The sequence below is a fragment of the Neomonachus schauinslandi genome, chromosome 6, assembly GCF_002201575.2.
Source record: "Neomonachus schauinslandi chromosome 6, ASM220157v2, whole genome shotgun sequence".
Lineage (NCBI taxonomy): Eukaryota > Metazoa > Chordata > Mammalia > Carnivora > Phocidae > Neomonachus > Neomonachus schauinslandi.
This window is the reverse complement of record NC_058408.1, coordinates 72,014,360-72,027,031: the sequence shown is the minus strand read 5'-3', so window position 1 is coordinate 72,027,031 and position 12,672 is coordinate 72,014,360. Positions and strand designations below refer to the sequence as shown.

General features: G+C 38.1%; 1 protein-coding gene across 17 annotated transcripts in view; it reads right to left on the bottom strand.

The window, feature by feature from the left end:
- Positions 1 to 12,672, bottom strand: part of PCDH15 (protocadherin related 15) — an 813,949-nt gene that overhangs the window by 469,214 nt on the left and 332,063 nt on the right. For 16 of the 17 annotated variants that reach the window (XM_021696071.1, XM_021696072.1, XM_044916450.1 and 13 more), the window contains one exon: positions 6,991 to 7,101. The exons of the other annotated variant lie outside the window; for it this stretch is intronic. In XM_021696071.1, coding sequence (XP_021551746.1) covers positions 6,991 to 7,101 — 111 coding nt within the window. The remainder of the gene's footprint in view (positions 1 to 6,990; positions 7,102 to 12,672) is intronic. 17 annotated transcript variants of the gene reach the window in all.

Here is a 12,672-nt window from a genome sequence, read left to right as displayed (position 1 = left end):
TACCATTCTAAATTGGGAGTGGTATAAATAAAACATAATTACTTGCATGAATGTTTTATATGATTTCCTGAAGCCTATATTTCCATTCATTGCTATGTGAGAATCCAAAACATATTAAAAACTACCCCCTCAAATTCCTTTCTCCCACTTCATTCCTCATTTCTCTTATTTCCTTTACAAGATTAAGATATTTTTCATTTTAAAATATTTAAAAATAAGACAATATTTCATTGATTTAGAAACTATAGCTATAACTGGCAAGCAAGAATATATCTCTTAAAAGTTATTCAAATTTGTTTACTTTGTATTTTCTCAATGTGTATTATTCTTTCACATGCCACTTACACTTTGTAACCTTACATGAAACCTTTAATTAGATGCCATAAAAACAAGTCACTATTTAACGATTGTGAGTTCAGCTGTGCAAGGAATTGCAGGTGATACAAAGAACAATCCGGCATCAAAGCCGAAATGCCAGAATTTAAAAGCACACATGTATCTTCAACATTGAATCAAGAAAGCCATAAGAAATATTCAGGAAAGTGTCGGATGTGACCTAGCTGGAACATTCCATCAGTGTTTCTCAGGAAAGCCACACTGACATGGTCCTGGAATCTTTAGCATCTTTATTCAAAGCCTCCAGTCCCTTGGCCCCAGATGATGGCAACACGATGTACAAACTCTTCGGGATCATATTAGAACATACGCAAGCACAGCACAGACACCTGCTGTCTTTGAATGAATTATTTACTAAATAAGTAGAAATTTTCATCAATACTTTGCAAGGAAAAACTAATTTCTTTTTAAGCACAGAGAACTTCAAAGATATTTACTTTTAGAAATAGCTCGGAGATAACTAATTCATTGTCACAATCCGCACTTTTTACCAAGCACATTTTTTGTAAAATTTCAAATATTTACACTATGACAATGTTAAGTCAATAAAACACCTCTGTCAGATGATAAGTGAGGCTTCAATCCCTTTATCCCAATTAAAAGGCTTTCTTGCTGTAAAATGGTTTAATTGCCCACTATTCTTTGATCAAATGAGATAAATGCTAATTTCTAATGCACTCAGTACCTGCTCTTATTTAGAAGCGTATTAAGTTAAATATTGGTTGTTTGGAGTGGGGCCAGGAATGATGTAGACTCTACCCAATACTATGAAATTACACTAATCTCGGTTTTAAAGTGAGTATGGAACAGGCATGCTGATCTTCTGATTTCTTGCTGAGCCATAGGAACCTCAGAATAGAGACTTCCAACATTTACATACTCAGTATTCAAGTGGTTTGCAGATTAAAAAAAAAAAAAATGGCTAGAAGCACCTACTAGACTGACTCATTGATACATATATTAAAGACTCTCTCATTACCTTATCAGGTATTTGCAGTAAAGAAAGAAAAAAAATTGCAACATAATTAGAGTTGCCCTGAGTCTTCTAACCCTGACTCAGTTACTGAAGACCAGGGAGGTGTTTGTCTTGCTTCTGTCCACCGATGATAGATGGGATATCACTGACTGAAAATTTAAAACTTATCCTAGAGTAACTTGATTCTGTTAGATTCCTTTATGCAAACGAGAAAAAATAAGCAACAAGATTGTGTAGGTCTAAACCATTTTAGGAGTGAGTTTTTTTTTCTTGAAAGTGTTTTTTTTGTTTGTTTGAAATGCTTACCTAATTTTTCTTAATTTTCATGCATACTAGTAGATAGAAGAGCATGATATTTTACATCTGCACATGCTTACGTGTCTTTACAACTGGAACATTTTATATTTGTTAACCATCAAGCATCATCTTCCTATTTCACTCTTATTCCCCAGAATACACCCAGGAAATAGGCAGAGCTAAAAACAATGGGTGTACAATTTAGGACGTATTCCACAATTAGTAGGAAGTAGAGGTGAGGGAAGGTCAGAGTGGGGGCTAGTTTTGAAAAGTTGTTTACATAAATTGATATCCAAAAGTGTACAAAGTGATTTTTTTTACATCCAAGCCCATGTAATTATAATGTTTACATACTGTTCTGAATATTCATAGTATTAAGAGAAAAGACAGAGATAATAAAGAAATAGTGTTTTTAGGAATTATATAATATCTTATTATGAAAGACAACTTGTGTCCCTATTCTAGATTTTTGATATTGGAGAAAATATTAAATTTGCCCTGTTATTGATAAGGTAACTTAGAAATTACCCTGGCTATGATTTTAAATTAAATGTAAAGTTTTTCTTTCTGACAATTAATCAAGAGCTCTTGAGTACCTAAGAATCCTTAGTATTTCCGTCAGGATAATGCTAATACAAAAGAGAGCTGGTTTTGAATAATATCTATGTATAAAGAGATGAGTTTGATTCCTTTGTGATTTAGGGTAATATATCAAAAAATTGGAGTTTGTGGTACAGACTATATTGGACATTTCAATAGAAAGAAAACCCACTGATCTCTGGGTATCTCTGAACTTTCTTTTTTAGATTTCTTTTCCTTCTGTTTTCTAGAAATAATCATTCCCTCATTGCATATTCATATTTAAAATGAACCACGGGTAATAATGTTGCAAATATTCTCAATAAAACGAGTGACAAGTTTTCTTATTTATGCTAACCAAAACTCTCCTGGCTTATTTAAGAGTAACAACATGCCCACATGGATAAAAAGAAACTTCCTAATTATGTGAAATTTGAATAGTTTCCTTTGCACATCAATCAAATCTTTGTACCATAAGTGAAGCCAGATCCAAACTGAGTGATTTCAGTAATTTATCATCAGACCTCTACCCTCTTAGGTACCATCTACTTTAAAATCAAAATCAATCGCTCATATTTCCACTCTCTTTATGACTTGAAGAGAATAATGTAGGTTTTAATGTACATGATCTACAATGTACATTGATTTACATACCATTGACAATAATTAAAAAACCCAAAGAATATAAAAATATAATCAGAAACATATAACAGTCTGTGGATTTCATGATTCTATATAAATATAAAAATATAAATTATATAGATGAAGAGGTTCAGGACAGCCCACCCCGGCAAATGTACAACTTTGGCATATTGTGAGCTGAAGGCACCTGAGAGTGTGCAGACTCAAGATAAATTCTGTCCTTCTCTTAACCACACAGAAGAACCTAAATTGGGGTCTCCCAGAATAAAGGTTATTAACAGAGATAAATTTTATCTGAGTGACCCACCTGTATGGTAGGGCAAACATCTAATTATCAGATATATGCTTTTCTTATCATCCTATGAAGTGCATCCCTTTCCTCTGAAGCCCCAGACTCCCACCCCCTTCTCCCTAGTTCAGGATGACACAGAGACCTCATCCTGCCTGAATGCCTTTGGAATTTCCACATCTGTGTGGATTCCCCATACATACACCTATTACATTTGATTTTTGTCTGTGAATCTGTCTCATGTCAATTTGATCCTGAGTCCAGCTAGAAGGACCTTTGGAGAGGACAGGGATTCTTGCTCCCCGACATAGACATTGGCATATACAAAGCAGTCCATGTTTAACAACCATCTCTCTGAGAGAAGAAGCTCTGATTTGTAGCATTTGTCACTTTCCATACTCTAGGCTCTACCACCATGACCACAAATGTGAGGTCATTGAACTTGGAGCTGGGAAGAGACCCACAATCGGTCCTTAAGCAAGTAGGAGTCAGCTTTTCAGTTCCAACAACCCACCGTTTTAAGTAAATTATGTGTCTAAGATGTAGAGGCAATGAAGAATTCTTTACCATTTGTTGGGGGGGGAGTGATGTGTTGTAATACTTTGGAAAATAATATGGTGCTATTTAGTAAGATTAAAAGTATATGCTTATACATTCATAATAAACATAAGTTTCTCATGGTAATTCCATTTTTAAATTATCCATTTTTTAAAAGATTTTATTTATTTATTTGAGAGAGAAAGAGAGTATGTGAGCAATGGGGGAGGGACAGAGGGAGAGAATCTTAAGCAGATTCCCAGCTGAGTGTGGAGCCAGACACAAGGCTCCATCCCAGGACCCTGAGATCATGACCTGAGCCCAAATCAAGAGTCAGATGCTTACGTTTAACTGACTGAGTCACCCAGGAGCCCCTACATGATCCATTTTTGAACTATGAAGTGCCAGTAGTTAAGTAGTTTATAGAATACTGTAACGATATGAGAATATATTCCAAGCATTTGTCTTAAGTATTAGTTGTGGTTGTTAACTTACTAATCTTCACAAGAAGTCTATGTGGTGTGTTTTATTAATATCGTCATTTTACTAGGTAGGAAACTGAGGTACAACATCTGCCCAAAGTCACCCAGCTAGTCAACGGCAGCACTGGCATTTAAATCCAGGTAATGGTGGTTCGAGAATTCATGCTTTTGCCACAATCCTGCACTCACTGCCTCTCACGAGAGTCATGAGGGTAGATACCATCCCATGCCAAAAAAACAAAAAAATGGAAAGTATAGTTGGATTAATTATAATGCATCCTAATTTTGGTATATTCTAAAATCATTAAAAGGATATCGCTCTGAAAATTTTTAAAAACACCAAAAATCTTCTAATCTCCTATATTTAACATTCACATTTTTTACTGTCTGATTTAAGTTTATAATAAAAGTTGTTACAGATAAATTAACCCTTTCTTTAATTTCTTGCCAATTCCATCCCTTCCTTTCGATGATTCATGCATATCCTTCTATTTCATAATTTTATCCCTGAAATGCTAAAAATTTAACACTCCCTCCCTCACTTATGGGCAGTCTACAGATTGCATACAAATTGTTCCAGGTATCTTTATAAATATTTTAAATTAAATAGCAACTCAGATGTTTTAGCTTGAGTTTCTTTAAAAAAAAAAAAAACAAACTCATTTTAAATAGCACAATAAAAACTGTTTTCAGATACATTCCAGAGCAATCTTACTTTTCCCTACATTTTATTAGAGATTCTGAGTCCGGCAAGGGAAACTGTATTTTTTCTTCTCATTTTCACTTGCATGGAAATAATCTATAAAAAGAAAGATTTCAGGGTTTTGAGGAACTCAAATCTACTCAATCTACTGAGAGTTCAGTAGATTTTACTTTTTCTTATGTCTGCTGTCTGTCTCCACTTTAGCCTCTACCCCTGGACACCAAGACAATCAATTGAAAAACAACCAACTGGAGAATTTTGAATGTAAATCTAGAGATTTGGCTTCAAAAATTAGATTTCTATCTATGTATCTATATCTACTACCTACCTACTATATATAACAGATAAATTTATATATATTATATATGTTACATAAAATATATTTACATATAAGTAAATATATTTATATATTATAAATATATAAAATGATATTAATATAAATATACATAGACAAACCCCCCCCCCTTCTGGCAAAATATCTTTTGGGCAAAATGCCATTGAGTGACACCTTGTTGCATATAAACTGGTTCAGAAGAGCTGGCGGACGAAGATTTCCTTTTGCCCCTCTCTGCTGTCTTCCTGTTCTGCCACATGACTAGGATGACAATGCTTAGGAGCCCTTAAAGGCAGAGGTTGGCTTCAGGGTCTAATAACCTTTTCAGAACATGATCCTGTCACTTTCTATGGACCTTCGTCAATACTAGAAGCTATCTGTAGCCAGACCTATCAGTTGTTTGCTGAAGTACTAGCCCCGTTCTTCTTGTTAACAAACTCTTCTTCCCCTTCTCCTTCCTTCCTCCTCCGCCGCCTCTCCTCCTCCTTCTTCTCCCGGCCTAGGCCCCCAGGGTTATCAGTGTGTCCAGCTCCAGGAGATGCAGAGAACTTGGTGCAATCCAGAGGTGATTACCTCATTCCCCTTTGCTACATACAATCTTCCTCAACCTCCCTTCTCTACGCTGCCTCCTGGGATCCCAGGCTGGGAGGGGACATTGGATGGGAGAGGACTCGGGAAGAGTTTCCTTGCAGACAAAGGAGGAATAAACAAACATAAGAGGAGTCCTAGTTTTGCCCTCTTTCCACCTGCTTACCCTCAGACTTGAAATGCAGTTGTGATGCTTATGGCTGTGGGATTTAAGAGCCCCTGACAAATAAGGCATTGGAAAAATAACCAAATTTCAGGAAAGGGGCACAATGTAAGGAGAGAAGTAACCTGAGTCCTTAGTGATATACTTGAGCTGTCAAACCAACCCTTGATCCACATGAATCTAGGGATTTTATTAAAATGATAACAAAAGTCCATGTTATGGGGCACCTGGGTGGCTCAGTTGGTTAAGCGACCTGCCTTCGGCTCAGGTCATGATCCTGGAGTCCCGGGATCGAGTCCCGCATCAGGCTCCCTGCTCAGCAAGGAACCTGCTTCTCCCTCTGACCCTCCCCCCTCTCATGTACTCTCTCTCTCTCTCATTCTCTGTCTTTCAAATAAATAAATAAATTTTTTTAAAAAGCCCATATTATGTAAGACTGTTTTCTGATGTTCTGTTCCTACTGTGCACACATCCTGGTTATGGTCCCAGTCGCTGACACCTAGTGAGCAACTATTCAAGAAATGGCAGCCATGGGAGAGAAGATTGCCAGTTGGAAGGTTTTTCTCTTCCTTTAGTGTACTCTGGAATCCCCTGGGGAGTTAATAAAAATGCAAGCATTCCACTTCTACCCTTTGAATTTTTATTCAGAGGGTCTGAGGTTGGGTCCAGGAATCTGCATGTTTAATATCCTCCCAAGGTGATTCTGCTACTGACATTCCATGTATCACACTTTGAGAAATACTTCAGTGTGAACTGAAGGCAAATTATTGAAGAGTGGGTATGAGTGATTCAGAGGGAAGGAAACAGTGAGGACAAACAATCCTCCTGCCCCCTTCCATCCCACTCCCCATCTAGAAGAATATAATATGCAAATTACGCTGTGGGCAGCCTACCCTGTCCAGCCCATAAACTACACCAAGCACTCTGAGAGCACTTATATATTTCGGGCGCATTCTTTACTTCATAAGTTCCCCAGAGGGAAGCTAGGGAAATTGAATACTCACATTAGCTTGGATGATGACAAAGTACCGAGTCTTATCTTCATAGTTGAGCCTCTTCCTTAAAACCACATTTCCAGTTAACATGAGGGGAATTTCGAAGGTGTCATTAGATGTCTGCAAATAGGGAAAGATACAGAATCAAATCCTTCAAATATAAGATGAATTAGAGAATGCAGTGTTGCAACCTAGTCTTTTGAAAGTTCTAGAGAGCATGCTTTTCATCTGAAAATAGAATATTGCCTGTAAGCTTCATATTTAATACTATCATTTTTTAAAGATGTATTTATTTATCTGAGAGAGTGAAAGAGGGAGGGAGGGGCAGAGGCAGAGAATCTCCAGCAGACTTCCTGCTGAGCATAGAACCAACTAGGGCTCTCTCCCAGGACCCTGACATCATAACCTGAAATGAAACCAAGAGTCGGCCGCTTCACTGACTGAGTCATCCAGGCGCCCCCAATACTCTCGTCATTTTTAAAAACTTTGCATGTGGGTTTCACCAGAGTCATTTTGATAATAACCACAAAACTTATTTCCTGTGACAGTTTTTTGTATATTTTCAGGGTTACCCATCAATAGCCCCGGGATACTTTTAAATCAAAGTTCAGGTATCTGGAAATTTTCCCTGTTACCACCGTTTGTTTTATCAACAAAGAGTTCAAACATTGCAATTTGTGATTTCTATATAATATCCATTTTTTAAGACTGGTGTCAGGGAAGGAGGAGGGGAGGGGGATGGGAGGAGGAGGGCAATGGTGATTTGTACTTGGTTCTGTGAGCTCACACGTCATTACCCAGAGCAGGTCATTCTTCTGACCGGAAAAAAAAAAAAAAAAAAAAAAAAAAGGCACTCCTGGCCTATCTCCAAAGAGAGGAAGAACCAGAACCTTTTGGAAACCAGCGTAAATGCTTTTGCTTTAAATGCAATCAGTTCAGGGGCGCCTGGGTGGCTCAGTCATTGGGCATCTGCTTTCAGCTCGGGTCGTGATCCCGGGGTCCTGGGATTGAGCCCTGCGTTGGGCTCCCTGCTTTGCGGGAAGCCTGCTTCTCCCTCTCCCACTCTCCCTGCTTTTGTTCCCTCTCTCGCTGTGTCTCCCTCTGTCAAATAAATAAATTCTAAAAAAAAAAAAAATGCAATCTGTTTAGCAGCTATTCATCCCTAGACTCATTCCTTATTTATTTTAGATAAAATTCAATGAAAATGATGGCAAAAGAAAAGAGAAGAAAAAAAAGAAGAAAAGAAAGAAAATAAAGCTCAATTTTAACTATTCTGATTTTGCTCATGGGTTAAATAAAAGTGTGCTTTGTTTTAGTGATGAGTTTGCAACATTGGTAATTAAACTTTTATGATTTTGGATAGTACAAATGCCTGATTCTTCTCTAATCCACATCTAGTATAAATGTTCATGCACATCATAAGAAAATACAGGTAGGGTACAAAGATACTAATAATACAAGTGACCATCTTCAATTTGGCCTGTATTAAGACTGGAATAGAAACTTCATGCCCTCTATTTTGTGTAAGTTCATTAAAAAAATACCTTTTGAAGTAGATCTGTTTATACAATATTCAAAAATGATGACAATAATGCTGAACATAATAGTAGCTGTGACAGATTCCTGAGGGAGCCCCGTCTATCCCCACTTCCTGATAGGCATCTCATGCCTTTGTGTAAAACCTTCCCTTGAGTGTGACCTGCTTCTAACCAAGGATACAGCATAGGCGATAAACTGTCACTCTTGTGGCTACATTGTGTCATGGATGACTCCATCTTGCAAACAGCCTGGGTCTAGACACTCTCCTTGCAGAACTCAGGGGGTATACAGCCGAGGAACTCAGTGTGGTCTCTCAGAGGTGGGAGCAGCTTCTAGCCAAAGTCAGCAAGAAGCCAATGCCTTCCGTCTTAAAATCATAAAGAAATGCATTCTGACAGCAGTCTGAGTTTCTCTGGAAGGAAATTCTTCCTTAGTTGAGCCTCCATAGGAGAACTAATCTGGTCAACACCCAGACTGCAACCTTGTGAGAGCCAAGCTGAGTCTAGACTCTTAAGTCACAGAAACTACAAAAATGAGTATGTGTTGTTTTAAGACACTAAATTTGTGATGATTTGTCACACAGTAATAGATAACTAACACACCATGTTAACCCCTGAAACTTATCTCAAAGATCAGTGGTGGCGTATAGTAACAGTAATTGATATCTGCCACGTTTGCTGAGTCTTCAACATAATATTTTCAAGTGATATTATATTTTTGTTTCTCTGATATTTGGGAACACTCATATATGTTCTTATTAGAAAGTTATCCTCTTTTTAAAAATACAGAGATGAATAAACCACTTCTTAATAGTTTCTCCAGTTCTCTTTCCCTTAAAGAGCAATCAGCCTGACACAGACTTGAAATGTCAGTGTTTCTGGTTATAAACTAGTACCAGTGGTTAACGAGCTGATAGCTCATCACTGCAGATCCACAGCAGTCAATGAAATGAAGGATGTTCTCCTGTTGTCATTAGAACTTTGAAATGATTGTATCATTGTTGCTGCTGCCTAAGACAGGAAAACCAGAATGGTTCAGCAAGAAAAAGGACTATGCCTACTAGTCCTCTAAAGATATAGTGAAGAAATGAACTGATTGGGAATTGATTGTTCTGCTTCTATATGGTTGATGATCTCCTCCTTGGCTTAGTCTTTCCACAAACAACACCTATGAACTCTGGACTAAGTGCAAAGAAACAAAGAATACCAGACACCCCTAGAGAGATAACCAAAGCAGACATACTCTGGGAGATCTCACACACTTGAAAGAAGAGACAACATGGGTGAGCTTGTTGTTTTACAGTAGCTAGTGCCTCGAGGGGCAGTCAAAATTCTGATAGAAAGTCCATCTGGCCTGAAGCATCAGGGGAGAGATTTTTGGGACCATCAATGCTGATGGAAGGTGAGAGGGGGCCTTAGAGGGAGAAAGCCAGGAAGGGAGAGAACAAATGTCACATGTAAGCTGTGTTGGAGTCTGTGGGTGACCTCTAGAGCAGAGGCCGACTCGAACAGGTGCACTAAGAAAGCATATAGAACTGAGCTTCGAGTTGCACCCGAGGGTTTTTAATGAAAGCCCAATGATGTTGTCTGGTACATTAAAAACAAACACATGGACAAATCTTCTCAGATGAATATAACAGAAGAGTCTCTCCACAACATAACCTTCACAAGGTCCAGGAGGGCGTTCAGAACAACTGGACCCATGATGAACCAGGGAATGGGATCCCTTCTCAGAAGGAGAGGAAATCAGGGAAGACCAATGTTAGGACAAGCAGAGGAGGATTTTAAAGCAGCTGTTTGAACTCTGTCCTCAGAGATGTAAATAATATGCTCAGTGCAGGTGAGACCACAGGAAAACTCAGCAAAGACAGGCAAACTCTAAAAATGTGGAACATTCCGACCTGAGGATTATACTAGCTGGGGGAAAAAAAAAAAAAAAAAGACCCCTGGATACACTAGACAGGTTTATTTGGAAGTCAGGGCCCGAGTTGTCATATTTCTATTTCTTAAGATAGAAGGGAAATCTAGATGTGAGTGTGAAATTTCATGATTTTTAGATATTGGCTCAAAAATGATTTAAATTAATTTGTGGCCAAAGGCGCCTGGGTGGCTCAGTTGGTTCAGTATCTGACTCTTGATTTCAGCTCAGGTTATGATCTCAGGGTCCTGGGATTGTACCCCAATAAGGCTCTGTGCTCAGTGGGGTGTCTTCTTGAGAGTCTCCCTTTCCCTCTACCTCTGCCTCTCTGGCTCACTCTCTCTCTCTCTCGCTCTCTCAACTAAATACATAAAAATAAATTCTTTAAATTAATTTGTGGCCAAACAAAATGTCTGTGAGTGGAATGAAACTCGAGGTCATTAATTTGTGATTCCTGCTAATGAATAATGCAGCATCAGTTGGAAAACAAACAAACAAAAACAAACAAACAAATCCTGAGATTTTTAAGTAGAACAGACCAATCTACACCTTTACCATTCCATACACATAGACTCATTGTGGGACTTCTATTAATAGAAGCAGGGTTACTAGCAATTGAATGGTGACAGATACAAACATCAGTAGGTAACTGAGGTTTACATTAAATTTCCATGATGGCTAAAGATGGGTTCGCTCTGTAAGGATGTGGCTGGGTTCATGCATTCTCCCTGCCCCCCCATAAGCTCCAAGTTAAGTGCTCTCATCGTGTCTTATTCTTTTGCCTCATTGAATTAGGTCCGTGCCCAGAGAATGTCTTTATTTATTCCACAGCAGTGCTAGCTTGCTAGAGTACATTTTTCTTTTTCTGTAATTTGGACACTGCATGTGGCCAATTGGCTTATCCAATCTATAGGCAGTAAAGGTACATATTGTGTTTCGTGCCAAGTCCACAAGTGCCTGAAAGGGGGAAGCCTTCAGAAGGAATTACTGCACAGGTAACAAGGATTTCCAGCCCCCCCAAACATCTGAAAGATCATGCCTAAGTAATGCATTTTTGTCTCACACTACATCTAAACCTTGGATAGGTTGGTTTTTAGTGCAATGCAATAAATATTTCCCTAAAATACATGGCCTGGCTGTTCTATGCTTGCTGGGAGTTTCATTTTTACAGCTTGAAGAGTAAAAATTAAGAAACGACTTCATAAAATGTAAGCTAGAAACATGGCACGCACATACAATTAATTCTTCTAAAAACTTAAGTAGTAAGGAAGACAAATTGTCTAGAAATGAAATGTGTGGTCAGCTGTCTGTTTCTGTTTTTAAGGAAAAGTGTTTCTCTTGTCCTTTTGTCTTCTGCTCCTTCTTGATCTTTTCTGCTCAATTTCTTGTGCAACCCTTCCTATTTATGGTCCTTTTCTGTCACATCCTCTTACTTCCTTTTTTTTTTTTTTCACTGCCTCTGCCTAAAGCTCTGGAGGCACATGTCTTAGGGGAGAAGACACATAAAACAAACAAAAACACCTCCAAATCTTCCTTAGGTTGTGCTACACCTAGGGGCTTTTTTTCTTTTCATTTTTTTCCCCCGATTGTTTTGAAACTTTTACCATAAGTACTGAACTGTTTTATTAGAACACAGCAGAGAAAAAGTGGAGTCCATGTGCTCTAGAAAGAGTCCTGAGTCTGCGGCTCAGAAGCCCCGTGCACACGAGCCAGCCATGGCCGTGAGCCCGTTTCTCTCCCACCCACGAACCGACACGCCAGAAGATGAGAACGTTCACAATTCACTTAGTTCTCACACTATATGTGTGAAGTAGGTCCTATCGGCCATTCTCAGTCTCTGTGAGCTCAGTGTTTTTGTTTCTTTGTTTAAAGCTTATATAACAAATACATAAAAATAAAAACATAATATTAACTTCATCACTTCCTATTTTCCTAATATTAAACATAAAGAAGAAGCATTCATTTAGAAAATTCACTTAAGAAGTGATTTTAAAATGATGCTTTGGGGAACCCATGGCACCCTGAGAAGCTTTCTGGGGGGAAGAGGAAGGGAAAGTTGGCAGGTAGGGCTTCTCGCTTGGGCTGCAACAAAACCATTCTGATCTTATCAATGTGATAGATAATATAACATACTAGAGGAAATAATTTCACAGCCTAAAAACAGTGTAGAAATTCAATGGTCTAATTAGAAATAAATAATCTAAAAAAAAAAAAAAAAAAAAAAAAAAAAAAAAA